The 15306-nt window shown below is 42.0% G+C and overlaps 1 protein-coding gene across 16 annotated transcripts in view; it reads left to right on the top strand.

Annotated features, from left to right (window-relative positions):
- Positions 1 to 15306, top strand: part of SH3KBP1 (SH3 domain containing kinase binding protein 1) — a 385481-nt gene that overhangs the window by 137740 nt on the left and 232435 nt on the right. For all 16 annotated transcript variants that reach the window (XM_078364233.1, XM_054251116.2, XM_078364234.1 and 13 more), the window contains one exon: positions 10501 to 10624. In XM_078364233.1, the coding sequence (XP_078220359.1) occupies positions 10516 to 10624 (109 nt within the window). In that variant the 5' untranslated portion in view covers positions 10501 to 10515. The remainder of the gene's footprint in view (positions 1 to 10500; positions 10625 to 15306) is intronic.

Genomic DNA, 15306 nt, shown 5'->3' with positions numbered 1-15306 from the left:
GTAGCTAACACAGGCACATGGTGCCAACTAAAAGGGACAAATACATGCTTTCCCTGTTCCTCGACCACGTGATTCCCCTCCCTGGAGGCAGCCTCAGTTATCAGTTTGTTGTGTGTGGCTTCTGTATTACACACGGAGGCGTACATACAAATGTACACAAATGCTAGTATATGTTAAGCCTTTTTTTTTTTTACCTAGCAACATGTCTTGGTAGTTGTCTTTCTTGGTATATACAGACTGGCTTCAGTCTCGGAGAGAGTTGCATGGGATTGATTTATGTCCATTTGTCACCTGCTCTCTACTGATACACATGTATGTACTTTCAGTCTTTTGCTAATTTAAGCAATGGCATAACAGTTAACTTTGTACATATGTTGTTTTGCAAGTGTACAAGTATATTTGTAGTTTAAATTTCTAGGAGTAGAAATACTGAGTCAAAAGGCACAGACATTTAAATTTTTGATAGACAGTTGTCACACTGCTTCCCACGGAGGTTGTACCAATTTATTTATCAATTTATACTCTTCTTTGAAAGTATGTGAGGCTCTCTTTTCCTACACCCTTGCTGACATTATATTATCAATTTTTTATTGTAGACTATCTGACAGATACAAATATCTCATTGTAATTTAAAAATTAAGTACATCCCTTCCTAAACTGTCAACTTCTGGAGAGGTTTGTTCTTGGGGTCCTCATAGCCCCCATTCTTTGAGGGGACCAGCTGTGTGCAAGGCACTATGCCACGTGCTGTGAAAACAGACAGTATTCTGAGAGAGCCAGATTCTAGTGTGAGGACATATGTAAACATTATTTTAATACAGTAGGTAAATGCTACAATTCTAGGTATGATAAAATAGCCAGAATGACACAGGGTCCTTCTGTGCACTGAGCACTGTCAGGCACCATTGTACGGGAATCCTACTGTAATTTTCATTTCTCATATGAATGCATTTAAGCATCTTTTTGTATGTTTGAGTCACTTCTTTCCTTTTTTTCTTTTTTCTTTTAAGAAGAGTCTTGCTCTCTTGCCCAGGCTGGAATGCAGTGGCACAATCTCGGCTCACTGCAATCTCTGCCTCCTGGGTTCAAGCAATTCTCCTGCCTCAGCCTCCTAGTAGCTGGGACTACAGGTGCGTGCCATGATGCCCAGCTAATTTTTTGTATTTTTAGTAGAGATGGGGTTTCACTATGTTAGCCAGGATGGTCTTGATTTTCTGACTTTGTGATCTGCCCACCTTGGCCTCCTAAAGGGCTGGGACTATAGGTGTGAGCCACTTGCACCTGGCTACTTTTTTCTTTTTTTTTTTTTTTGGTGACCTGTCCTTTGCTCCTTTGCTGTTTTTTTGTTGGGTTATTGATCTTTTTGCTGATACTTTGTAGAAGGAGCTCTCTGTAGAAGAGGCAACGTTCCCCCAGTTTGTCTTGTAGTCACTGATGAATTTTGTTGTTGTTGTTTGCTATGTTACAGTCTTAGTTTTCTGTAATTTATTGACCTTTATTTTTTCAGCTTCTAAATTCTGTGTCAGAGTGTTAAATTATCTTTGCCTCTCTGAGATTTTAGAAACATTCTTTATTTTCTTCTAGTGCTTTAAAATGTTTATTTTCTAAATGAGTAAATTTATTTTGAATGTCTAATATTCCCAGTTAAATAAAGAAATAAGTATTGCTTGTTTTTTAAAAAAGTGAGGGACTACATGAATTTTCTTACTATCATCTTCTTCCCTCTGCTTCTAAGCCTGATCTGCATCTTGTTAGGTGAGAAGTTGATGGTGATCCAGTTGTATCTTTATAGGGATGATACAGATCTCCACGTTGTTGTAGCTTTGGGCTCAATTTAAAACACTGTGCCTCTGATCAGTTGAGGTCAGGAGTTTGAGACCAGCCTGGCCAACATGGTGGAACTTGGTCTCTACTAAAAATACAAAAATTCGCTGGATATGGTGGTGGGTGCCTGTAATCCCAGCTACTAGGGAGACTGAGACAGGAGAATTGTTTGAACCCAGGAGGCAGAGGTTGTGACAGAGCAAGACTTCTCCCTCCCCCAACCAAAAAAAAGAAAAGAAAATATTCTACTTCATCTGTGGATAGTCGTCTTGCCCATAACACTCTACTAAATCGGTCATTGATCTGATAGATATTTTTACATGTCCAAACAACTGGTTGATATTGACACCCTTTGATCCAGTGGTAATAATCTAGATGTTTAGTGGGGTGTAGGCAAGCATAAAGATACCAACTGTCATGCAACTAATTTTACACTGTACATCAGGATGCAACATTCTCTCTTTGGAACACAAGGGTAGCCATTCTCACTTTTGTCCAGTATCTATCACTTGTGGTCTTTATAGTGTTCACCCCCATCCTGTAGGTCATGGGCTTCTTGCTCTTGTTCTCATGTTCTTGTTATTTTCCTATTCATGTTCTCAGTGATTCTTGGGAGAAAATACTGCAAGTATATGATGTTGCAAATATGCAGTTAAAGACTGACATAGAACATGGCTATAGGTATCCTATTACATTTCTTGAAATTTCCTTGTTAGCTTTGAGCTGAAAATGCCATCGGAATATTTATGAGTATATATCAAAACACTTTTCTGAGCATCAGCATATTTTGTAAGTATGAAAAAGCTATTATGGTGTGAGACATCAACATGGTTTCACTGTGTAATTTTTAGGGCAAATTATGAAATACTTAAAGCATATAACAAATATCTGTGCCCACCACCCCTGCTTTATGAAATCCTCATATTTTGCCATATTTACTTTATAATTTTTTTCTTCTGTACAGTTCTCTCTAATGAAGTTGGTGCATTTGGTGGTTTGATAGCATGGGTATTTTCTTTTATTGTGGTAATCAGATATATTTTTTAAAGAAATGGAATGTTATAGATACAACTGAAGCTCCCCTTGGTAGTCTGCCATACTCTCAGAATACTTGCTCTGTCTTCCCAGGTGTTCTGAGACAGACCAGTCTTTTCTCAAGAGAGCCAAATACTGGGAGGCATAGTCTCTGCGTGCAGGGAAAATACTCACAGGGCAGCTGTTCCTCAGACTTGCCTTTTTGCATGGGGTGGGGTGGGGTGGGGGGAGAGAGATTCATGTCGGGGAGCAGTGTGCTATTCTAGGATTCCATATCTATTCAGAGCTCTCTTGATCAGTAGATTTGGTATAAGTGTTTGTTTTTAGTGACTTTTAAAATCTCCTGCCAGTGGTAATTTTGTAAAATGTTTTTTTATGAACTAGTGCAGGGGGCACAGCTGTAATCTCACAGACACATCTGGGTTTAAAGGAAGCCTTTACTCCAGAAAGGAATAGAGCAGGATTGAGGGCAGGCTGATGAATGATGTCTGTTTTCCCTGCCCTGCTTCCACCCTAAGCCGAGGGGGCTCTGCCCAACCTCACTCAGCTCTTCGAATGCAGACAGAAGTATGCAGACCAGCATTCTGGGCAGGTAAGGGTGATGCCCAGCTTTCCCTGGTGTCCATAGCACCAGCCTGTTCTGTGTGCCAGTACTGTTGGTGGCAGGAGAGAAGGAAATATGGCAATATAGGGGAAAAGCAGCTGACATGGAAAAGAAGGATGCCCTGGTGGGAACAGATCTGTTCATCTGATTGGATAGGTGAGAGGAGACACACCTTGGCTCACCCACGCCATAGGGTGCATCTGGCACATTCCGACCACCTGCTACATTGATGTTGATCCCAGAAAACATCTCACCTCCTGAGATGAACATTGAAGTACCCAAGCACTAGCTTTGTATATTTCTGACCTCCTAGGATAAAATATCAGTACATTTCAGTTTAAAATAATCTGTCTTCTTTCAGTTTAAGCATTTGTGGTGTTCTTTTTAAATTGAAGTTGCAGGCAGTAAAGTGCAGAAGTCTTAGAAGTACAGTTCAGTGAATATTTTGGTCTGTGTACACCTGTGTAAGCATTACCCAGACCTCATGATAGGTCATTTTCATCCTCCCAGCAGGCTTCCTTGTACGCCTCCCTAAGAGTAACTGCTGTTCTGAGATGTCTCACCAATGATTAATTTTGCCTGTTGTTGAGTTTCACACAATTGGAATCATGCAGTATCTTTTGTGTCTGGCATCTGTCATTCAACATTATGACTGAATTTTATCGGTGTTATGTGTAGTTCTTTTGAAAATAGTATTTGCTATTTAATAATGAGAGTAGGTAATCAATTTGTGTACTACTCTCTAATTCACTCTTTGATCCTGAAGACACCTTTCGGATGGTTCATTTAGTGTTAGACCTCTTTTACAGGTGACAAAAGGGCTGCATAGAGGCTTTAAGTATTGCCCTCAAGGTCATACCTCGAATAAATGATGATATCGGTACTAGTTCTGGTTTTCTGATGCACAGCATCATTCTCCATTAATTGTGAAGTCTGTGCCTTAACCTGTGTTATGAATGATAGAAGAAGTAAAGGATGAGAGGAGGGAAGGGCCCCCAAACTGAGCATGTTTTTGTATTTTACTGTGTAGTATTTTGGTTAGAGACTGACCAGTTAATTTAAAGGAGTTAACACTGAACCCAGCCAACCCGCCAACACCTGTAAAGTATGTAAGGGATGGGGAAGGAGAAGAGAAAAGAGGTAGCCAACTTGGCTCAGCAGCCAGCCACATCAAGGCAATGCAACTCATCAGAAAGCAGACCGTCCTAGCATAGTTCTCAGTTGCATGCAAATCATGTGTTTGTCCAGTGAGGTTGCTGTTTGTAGGCCGCTGAATATGTCGTGGAGAATTTTTGCCAGAGTGGCATTATTGGGGCTTTTTGGTCTCTGAATGTGGGCAGGCATCCCAGGCTCTGTGTGGTACAATGCTTTTGGGAAGCAGGAATGGTGTGAGTTCTCTTCCTTTTTTCAAGTGGCCCTTGCGGCACAGCTGAAGTGTCCTTGCAGCATTGGTATCTTATTGATGGCCACGGTTTTATTGTACATGCCGAGTTTCCATTGTAAGAGATCAGATTTGAGATAAAGAGAAGCCAGGTTTCCTTTGCCTTCTGAAGAGGTTTGTTGATACCCTTTCTATTCTGTATTGTCTTTAAGCAAGCAAAATCATTGTTGATTTATATATGTGGGCAGGTATGTATACATTTTCATAAGCCCTCATGGCCTGCAATTCTGGTTCAGGGCATGGCCTCTACTACTGAGATTGTAGGACCCAGGTTTTTAACAAATGGTTAAAAAAAAAAAAAAGGCCGGGTGGTCAGAAAGTTGCAATTAAAGACTGGGGGGCTAGGAACCCCCGTCCTAGGAAATTCAGAGTCCCATGACCTGGATCAGAACCTCGGAGAGTTCCAGGTACGTGGCTCTTGGCAGCTATACAGAGGCAGGAGTTGCTCTAGTGCCAAGCCAACCCTCCTTTGCAGGAACAAGCTTGTCTATGTACATGGATAATAAGGAACTTCAAAGAATTGAGCCTCAATAGTCTTGGACTTTATAGGTAAGGTGATCTCTTATATTACTTAATTGTGGTGGGAAGCTGCGGTTTCCACTGGAGCCACAGGCTGAGTGGTTTTGAGTCTCCCGCCTATAGTCATGCCACTGATTCTTCTTAGGAGGTGAGATGTAGCAGGAGAGCTTTGCCTAGAAGGCTCAGAGTTTGGTCTCGTGGCCAGCTCTGCCCCTTGCTAGCTTTGTGGCCCTCATCTGGTCTTGCATCTTTTCTGACTGGGTCTCATTATTCTTATGTATAAAAATATATGTCTGGCAAAATCAGGTGTTTTTTTTTTCCTGACAGTGTTGTTGTTGTTAACAGCAAGTGAAAATAATAGCTGCTAAATCACTTTAATTTATAAGCCTTTGCCAGTGTACAGTTGTATCATTGCTAGCATCATCACCTATTTTTAGAGCCTATGGATAGGAGTCCATGACATCAGGATTCTGTAAACATAAGGTGTTGTCCAAGCAGTGCAACACCCCTCCCCAACTTATATTTGCATGGTAATTGGTACTGTGGGGTCAGCATGTGTGTCAGATATTTTTAGCTAGAAGCAGGTACACAGGGACTTGTGGTTTGCTGTTCAATTTGAAAAGTGTTTGAATGAAAGCTTGTCCTGTGGTCTTTGGGAAGTAACTGGAGATTTCTTTAGGGACTGACAAGAACAGACATTTGAGTGTCCATTATGGCAGTGCAGAGGGTGAACTGGGAGGGGTGAGTTTGGAGGCAGGAAGGCGATGATTATAATCCAGGCAGGACTCTGGGAAAGAGTGGTTAAGAGATGAGCTCTCCCCTATAATTTCAGCATTTTGGGAGGCCAAGGTGAGTGGATCACTTGAGGTCAGGAGTTTGAGAGCAGCCTGGCCAATATCACAAAACCCTGTCTCTACTGAAAAAAAAAAAAAATAGCCAGATGAGGTGGCATGTGCCTGTAATCCCAGCCTCTCAGGAGGCTGAGACATGACAATTGCTTGAACCTGGGAGGCAGAGGTTGCAGTGAACTGAGATCACGCCACTGCACTCCAGCCTGGGCAACAGAGTGAGACTGTCTTAAAAAAAAATGAGCTCTGAAGCTAGACAGGTTGGGTTCAAATTCTGGCTCCTACTTGTTTGACCTTGAGCAAGTTTCCTTAGCCCCCTGGGTCTTGGCGTGTGTGTCTGAATAGGGCTGTAGTGCAGATTAAAAGTTGCAGTCCAGATGAAGCTCTTAGAGCAGGGTTTGTCACATGGTAAGCACTCAAATGTTAGCTGCTATTCATGTGGGGGTTTTCTATTTCTTTTGTTGTGGTAATATATGTAACATAAAATTTGCCATTTTAGTTATTTTAAGTGTACCGTCAGTAGCATTAGTTACGTTAGAATGTTGTGCAACCATCAGGACTATCTATGTCCAAAACATTTTCACTACTCCAAAGAGAACCCTTTAACTATCAAACAATAACTCCTCATTCTGCCTCCCCTAATCTTTCAGGTAACCTCTAATCTACTTTCTATCTCTATGAATTTGCACATTCTAGATAGTTCATGTAAATGGACTCATACAATGTTTGCCCCTTTGTGTCTGGTTTATTTCACTTAGCATAATGTTTTCTAGGTTCATCCATGTTGTAGCATGTAAGAGAACTTTATTCCTTTTCTAGGCTGTATAATATTCCATTTTGTGGATTATACCACATCTTTTTTGTCCATTCGTCTCTTAATGGACAATTGGTTTATTTCCATCTTTGGCTATTATGTATAAGGCTGTAGTAAACACTGGCATACAAGTTTGCCTTCAGGGCAAAGCTTTCAATTCTGTTGGAGTCCCTGCTTTCAATTCTTTTGAATATATGCCTAGAATTAGAATTACTGGATCGTATGATAATTCTGGATGTAACTTTCCGAGGAGCTGCCATACTGTTTTCCACAGGAGCTGCATTATTTTACATTCCCATTAGCAATATACAAAGATTTCATTTTCTCCACATCCTCATCAACACTTGTTTTCTATCTTTTAAAATTCTAGCCATTTTAGTAGGTACAAAAGGGTATTTCATTGTGGTTTTCATTTGCATTTCCCTAATGACTAACGATGTTGAACGTCTTGTCACGTGCTCATTAGCCACTTGTATGTTTTCTTTGGAGAAATGTCTATTCAGGTCATTTGCTTGGCATTTATATTTTTTCCCCTTTATGTTTTTAAGATATTACAGGAGGATGAGAAAGAAACAGAGAGATTGAGAAAGCAGATGCAGCCATACTGGGTGACTGCTTAGATAGAGGGCTAATACTGAGTTTTCTCGCCTGGATAAGTGGTGGATGATGGGGTACCAAACAAGACAGGCTGCCCTTTCCTGGGAGAAGGGGCAGGTTGGAGAGAAGGTGTTGGCTTTGGGTGGGGCTGCACTGAGCCTGTGTGTTATCCAGGTGCGGAGCCTATAGAATTAACTGCCACAGCCACGTTTCCAATTGGTTTCTCTGAAAAACATGCAAGACATATTTTAAGTTTTGTCTCCTCCCTGCTTCCACCTCAGAAGCAACTTAAGCAATTCACTGATCTTTCGGCTTCTCTATCTGGCAAATGTAAACAATCACAGCGGGGAGGGGGGGACAATGGAGTCTGGGATTTATGGGCCAGCCTCTTTCCTGGTGCCAGTTTCTTAGTCCTTCAGCACCTGCTCTCAATCAGACCAGTCCTTCCCAGTCAGCTGTTCCCCATGTGCTGCTCTGAAGCAATGGGGAGTAGGGGTGAGCCTTCTTAGGAACCATGGCTTCTGAGGCTTTTTCCATGGACCACTCCAGCCTCACAATGTTGATGCCAATTCTCTCACTCTTCCCTGCCTGCATGCCATTAGCAGTGAGTGCTAAGTAGACACTCACTACTTAGTGTATTTTTTTTTTAAATCTTCAAGACTGTTCCCATACAAGATTTATTCCCCAGCACACCCCTCCCCTCCTCAGTTCACAGTGGAGGACTATGGAGATTCAGAGCAGTATCCCCAGGTACAAGAAACACCTTCCAAAGATTTTGTTCTCCTTCCTTCCCTCCCTCTTGCCAGCTCCCAAGGCCTGAAGTACACACTCATGCTAACGCACAAAAATCCCCCTCCTTCCCTATACCTTCTGTCTTTCCACATCAGAGCTCACCTGTAAGACATCTGAACTTGAGAATAGAGGCCTCCAAAGTCTGTTTGAGAACCCTAAAGTGGAGAGATGCCGTTACCCATGACCACCTCACTATGAGTGACTATGAGACACCTAACTCACTGACTTTCTCTGAATTACTCCTTGGCAAAGTTGAGTGTTGTGCTCTGTTGTGTTTCTGCATTACATTGCGGCAAGGTGGGGAATTTGCACGTGCACGTTCATACCCATGCTGCGATGGAAAATGAGGTTTGAGCAACTGTTCTTCCCCTAAAGAAGCACCCCGTGGGAAAATGAGCCTACCTGGTGGCTTGTTGTCTTTACTTCCAGAGCCATGGCAGGCTGGCAGCCATCACCAAGATAGCATCCTGTCATGTAGCTCAGGCAGGCAATGTTTGCAGATTGTCCCCTGAGGCCATCTGCCTGTGAGGCTATAGGAACCCCCCCAACTGCTGCTCTAGCAGGTGCTGGGGCTGCTGAGGTAGGTGTTCGTGTATATACACGCGAGCATACACAGCTTTGTGTGGGGTGCAGAGGTACCGGTATTGACCTGGGGCTGAGCTTCGCCTAGTTAGGCCTCTGGGATGCCAGCTGAAATGCTCAACCTAGCAAAGCGCCAGCACCAGTTGTTGGTTTCCGGTGGGGCCCTGGTGAGGAAGGAAAGGAGGGTGAGGCTGCTGTGAACAGAGCCAGCAATAGGGGAATTGGATATGGTAACTAACACACTCTTGAGTATGCAGGAAGCTGCAGGCAGTCGCATTGTTTTGACAAATTTTGTTGCTTACTTTCTGCCTCTGCCCTCTGCTTGGGCCTAATCATGGCCCCCTACCTAATTTAGCATCTCTCTTCCTTCCAGCGGGAAGGCAGTCTCCATTTCTTACCTCATGGGCTCTTGCTAAGGAACACATCCCTCATCTTTGAGCTCTTCCTGCCATTCAGCCATGCTTTGGGTCAGCCCCTAAGCTTTCACTTTTCCTCAAGTTACTGTGATTATGGGTTCAGACAAGCCTAGAAACTCTTTACTCCTTTTGGAGGAATTCCTGTATACAGACCTATGCTTTGTGAGTCACTATTATCTTGGGCTATTAATGCTTTTGAAAACAATTATGTAAATTATTAAAGTAATTTGAAATAATTATATCAGCCATCACATTTTAGAAATTTAGATCTTAATGGAGCTTTGATTAAGAGTCTACCTAGAGCAGGGGTCAGTGAACTTTTTCTGTAAAGGGCCAGATATTTTAGACTTTGATCTCTGTTGCAACTACTCAATTCTGCTGGTGTAGCATCAAAGCAGCCATATAAAATACTTAAATGCGCGAGTGTATTTGTGTTCTAATGAAACTTTCTTTACAAAAGTGAGTGGTGAGCTTTCATTTGCTGACCCCGATCTAGAGTGATAAACCATCCTTATTTTTTTCTTTGTCAAGAGTTGAAATACCAGAGGAACTTGATGACTGTAAATGCATTAGAATCATCTTCTTTTAGGTTTAGTATACTTGTGAGCACAATGGTAATTTGGGAATATGCTTCTCTAAATCTCTGTTGAGAAGAAGACAAATCAGAATGCTTTTTAAGGGGGTGAGTCTGCTTGGCCAAAGCTTGTCATTGTTTAACAAGAACAGACTGTCACTTAGAGCTGTACGGTGGCTTTTATGTTTCACTCATTGTGTTTATAGTCACATGGAATGGCCATAGTTATATAAGGTTGCCTCACCATACTGGGCCTCATTCCATTTTATAAGACCAGGTGCGTCTCCAATAAATGTAAGAAAACTACAAAAATATAGAAAATCCTGTTTTTAAAGCATCATGTTAAGTTGGCATTGCTATAGTTCATTTCCAGAAAGATGAAACTTAAGATAGTCCAAGAGGCATTCTAAAGTTTCAAGCTATAGTCTTGTTTTCCTTTTATCTGTCCTCACAGGAAATAAAGAAAGAGATGAAGAAAGACCCTCTCGCCAATAAAGCTCCAGAAAAGCCCATGCATGAAGTGCCCAGTGGAAACTCTTTGCTGTCTTCTGAGACGATTTTAAGAACCAATAAGAGAGGTATGGGAAAGGAAAAAGAGTTCCCCTCCCTGCACACAAACAAAAACTGGAAACTTCTGGTGAACTGTGTCAAATTTTATATTGCTGAAAAATTGAATAGAGTTTGTCTTTTTGTCTTTTGGTATACATTTTGGATACACACACATGCTTACTTAGCAAGTTACTATATGTATATAGTCACTGTAATGTAGGGAACTAATAATTTTTTTCACAATGGGAAAGTGGACTACATTTGTAAATGATTATTTTTCTAGGTCTTTAGCTTTCATTTTCATATCTATTTTTATGGATGAAAGGTGAATTTAGAGAATGCTATGGTGCAGGCATGAGCAATGTGTCAAACCACACTCTCCTTTTAATTTAAGGCAAACCATATCAAGTTCTTTCTCTAGCTAACTGCTAGGCTCCCTAGTGCAGACCCTGCCTCCCTGAGTTTATGAGGCAGAACATGCAAAGATACAGCTAACACATCCATCTGACCAAGAGACCTTTAGAAATCTTGTTTTCTCTCTTTTGAGACCTCAAGGCAGATTTTCAGGTTTCAGCTTGTTGTGGTTTTGTTTTCTCTCCCATCCCCTCTTGGTGATAATTGTTTGAAAAAATGTGAGAGAGAATACAGGACTGCAGAGATTTTATATTGTGGGCATACTAGGGTCCCTCAGTTTTTCCTGATCTTGGACCAGCCAGGGCACATGCTGAGCATGCCTGTAGGTTAGTGCTCGGCTGCCAGCTTTTAGTGAGCTTATTACTTCCTTAAAGAGGAATAGAGAGCTGTTCGAAAGTGGCACAGGAACTAGATTAGCAAAGGGTTCCATTAACCAGAAAAACAGAAGGCAAGTTTGCATAACCATGGGGAGGAAGAACAGCTAATCTTTCATAAAATTTAGACAGGATAAGAATTTGTCCAGTAAACTGCCCATTGATCATAGCTTTGTGCCTCTCTTCCTTCCTGTCTCTTCCTCTGCTGCCTCCAGCTGCCCTGGGTTACACTTCCCTTTTTGAATTATTCAGATCAAATATTGGCTAGAGGCTCACATTGGTTAGCAACTATAGGATTTTCTTTCTTTTCTTGTTTTCTTAAATTCATCCTACCCAAGCAGGGGATTTCCCATTTTAAGAATTAAGTGCCCTTTGCTGTAAAACTACAGTCTTGCCCCAAAGTGCCTCCTGCATTCTTGCAAATAAGCTCTAAAGCTACTGAGACCTGCATTCATTGGATTTGGTGAGCTAGAGTTTGGTGTGTCTTCTTTCTGCACTTCCAAACCAATGAGAAGGAGCCCTCCCATTCCTCCAGCTGCCTCTTGGGTCCGTAAGCATAGCAGTTGCACACACGTTGACCAGCAGCAAGGACTCTTTGGCCAGCCCTGGTTTTTGTCAAGTCAATAAGAGATTTAAAATAATTAATTAATTTAACAAGAGAAAGAATTAATTAAGGTAAGGAATTGAGGTAATTATTTGGATGAGTTCAGTAAAATTACCTGAGAACTTTAAATCAATGGTGGATAGAATTTTTCAGATGACTGTCTCTTCACAAGTAAAATCTGGCCTCTGAGTTCCCCCATGGAATTTTTCATTCACCAAAAATTGGAATGCAAAGGGATGGCTTACTACCTTACATTCCTTTTTGAAAGCCTTCTGCCTTGGGCCTGCAGCCTGGTTATGGCCAACCTTTCACTCCGAGGCATTTTATACACGGAATCTGCTGGTGGTTGTGGGGACCTGAGTACATGGAGGCATTCTGTAAATACGAAGCCCAAAACAAATCGCCTTCATTCTGTCCGAAGCTTCACCCTGACCTCCTGGGTCACCTGGGCCTAACATAAATTTCCAGCTGAAGGGAAGCATTGTGTACCAGGCCCTGGGCTGCCTCTGACCCTCCCCTACCCATCAAGACTACCAGTATTCTACTACCCCTTATAATAAACAGCGGGGGTAGCTTGATTAGCCTTGTCAGGCCAGATAAATAGTTCATTGTACTGAGCTCAAAAGCTACATTTTTCCCCACCCCAAATCAATGAAAAAAACACTTTTTCCCCCCTTAAAACAAGGATCAGAGGCTAAATCTTTGGGATGATTCTAGTTACTTGTAAGTACTTCCGTCCAACTAATTTTTCAAGTTTTATGACTTATTGTAAATGACTGAAGGGGCACCCTCCTCCTTTGTTTCCATCATCAAGCTTTGTCTCCAGCAACCTTCCCAATGTTTTGGTCTATTACTGTTGCTATGGCTATTAGGGAAGGAAGTTGCTTTCAGGGTTTATTAACAGCCTGCTTTGATTCCCTAACATGGGTTCTTAGAGGATATGAGTCCACCTTGTGATTCAGCCTTGGACCCTGTAAGAATTTAATAGAATGAACACAAGTTCTCTTCCTTCAACTTGATCAAAGACGAGATGACTGTTTTCTTTATATGGACCTCATCATTTGATACACGCTTGAAATTGGTTTAATAATGAAATATTTAAGTCTATTTCTGTCATGAGTCTGAAATTGAACCACTTCATTGGGTCCTGAACTTGAGATAGGTCTAGCTGAAGAAGTTTGCCTAATTGTGTTCAGCTGTTTTTGCATCTTGTAACATGCCTCACTTTGCAGCAGCTGCAAACAGATAGTAGTCCCTTACATTGTGGGATGAGCTCACCCTCCCCAGACACCTGCATAAGGTCAAAAGCCATCTTGGGTTTAAAGGAAGCTATTCATAGTCTTGAGAAAAGGCCAGGGCTATGGAAACCTTAGTTTGGGGACTGATCAGTTTCAGTTTTCAGTTTTAACCTTTATAAATGTCTGCAGAGTTGATTTAGGGAGGTACTGGAATGACTCCATGGGCTTTCTTTTCTTTTTTTTTTGAAACAGGGTATCACTCTGGCACCCAGGCTGGAGTGCAGTGGCACGATCATGGCTCACTGCAGCCTCGACCTCCCTGGGCTCAGGTGATCCTCCCACCTTAGCCTCCTGAGTAGCTGGGACTACAAGGCATGAGCCACCACACCTGGCTAATATACTGATTTTTTGTAGAGCTGGGGTTTTGCCATGTTGCCAGGCTGGTCTTGAACTCCTGTGCTCAAGCAAGCCTCCTGCCTCAGCCTCCCAGAGTGCTGGGATTACAGGTATAAGCCACCGTGCCTGGCTGGCTTGTCTTTTTTTTCTGAGATGGAGTTTTGCTCTTGTTACCCAGGCTGGAGTGCAATGGCGCAATCTCGGCTCACCGCAACCTCCGCCTCCTGGGTTCAAGCAATTCTCCTGCCTAAGCCTCCCAAGTAGCTGGGACTACAGGCGCATGCCACCATGCCCAGCTAATTTTTGTATTTTATTTTAGTAGAGACAGGGTTTCACCATATTGACCAGGATAGTCTCAATCTCTTGACCTCGTGATCCACCCACCTCGGCCTCCCAAAGTGCTGGGATTATAGGCTTGAGCCATCTCACCTGGCCCTGGCTGGCTTTTCATTTGAGAAGGTGATGTAACTGGAATTTTGAGAAAGTAGGTCCTCCCACCTGACTTGGCAGCCATCAGCTATACATTTTGGCATTGGAACCTCAGGGGCAATTGTGTCTGTGCCCACCTCTGGCCATTTCTATGGTCCTTACCTGAGTTACAGTGAAAGAACTTCCTGTTTAAAACAAGCTTTTCCTGAGAAATAAGAAGTTATTTTTCCTTCTTTCTTTTTCTTTTCTTTTCTTTTCTTTTTTTTTTTTTTTTTTTTTTGAGGCAGAGTTTGGCTCTACTGCCCAGGCTGAGAGTGAAGTGGCATGATCTCGGCTCAATGCAACCTCTGCTTCCTGGGTTCAGGTGATTTTCATGCCTCAGCTTCCTGAGCAGCTGGTATTACAGGTGCCCAGCAGGGCACCTGGCTAATTTTTTTTTGTATTTTTACTAAAGATGGAGTTTTACCATATTGGCCAGGCTGATCTCGAACTCCTGACATCAGGTGATCCACCCATCTCGGCCTCTCAAAGTGCTAGGATTACAGGTATGAGCCACCACGCCCAGCCAAGAAGTCATTTTTCATTTAAACTTGCAGCATGGATGTTGTATGTCCTGAAGTTATCTCAGACACCAGTATATTGATAAGTTACAGCCAGAAAATGTGAAAACTTTCCTTGGAGCCAAATGTCATTCTCTTGATGAACCAGACAGAAGAGAGTTGTCTGTTTTCTTCTAAGAAAAAATTTATTCTTTTGTTTCTTCTATCATTAAACCCATAAAAGAGAATGATGGGCCCTCCTAAATTGGAATGTTGATATATAGAGACATTTTTTTAAAAAGCATTCAAATGCCAAGATTGTACCATTGCACTCCAGCCTGGGCGACAAGAGTGAAACTCTGTCTCAACAACAAAAAAAGCATTCATATTTTGAATTTAGAAGAAAAATGGAATAAAACAGAAGTTCAAACAGTTAATAGCAAATATCCTAAATAGGTTCTTGAAAATCAACAGTGGATTTTTGTCCATTTGAATATAGACTCTTATCTACTTGAATTAAAAATGAGATAAAAAGCTGGGCACAGTGGCTGATGTCTTTAATACCAGAACTCTGGAAGGCTCAAGTGGGAGGATTGCTTGAGCCCAGGAGCTTAAGATCAGCCTGGGCAACATAGCAAGACCCCATCTCTAAAAAAAAAAACGGAAACAATTAGATGGGTATAATGGCATGTTCCTGTAGTCTTAGCTACTCAGGAG

Source organism: Callithrix jacchus, chromosome X (assembly GCF_049354715.1).
Source record: "Callithrix jacchus isolate 240 chromosome X, calJac240_pri, whole genome shotgun sequence".
Lineage (NCBI taxonomy): Eukaryota > Metazoa > Chordata > Mammalia > Primates > Cebidae > Callithrix > Callithrix jacchus.
Note: the sequence above shows the minus strand (reverse complement) of the source record. Positions and strands in the feature narration are given on the sequence as shown.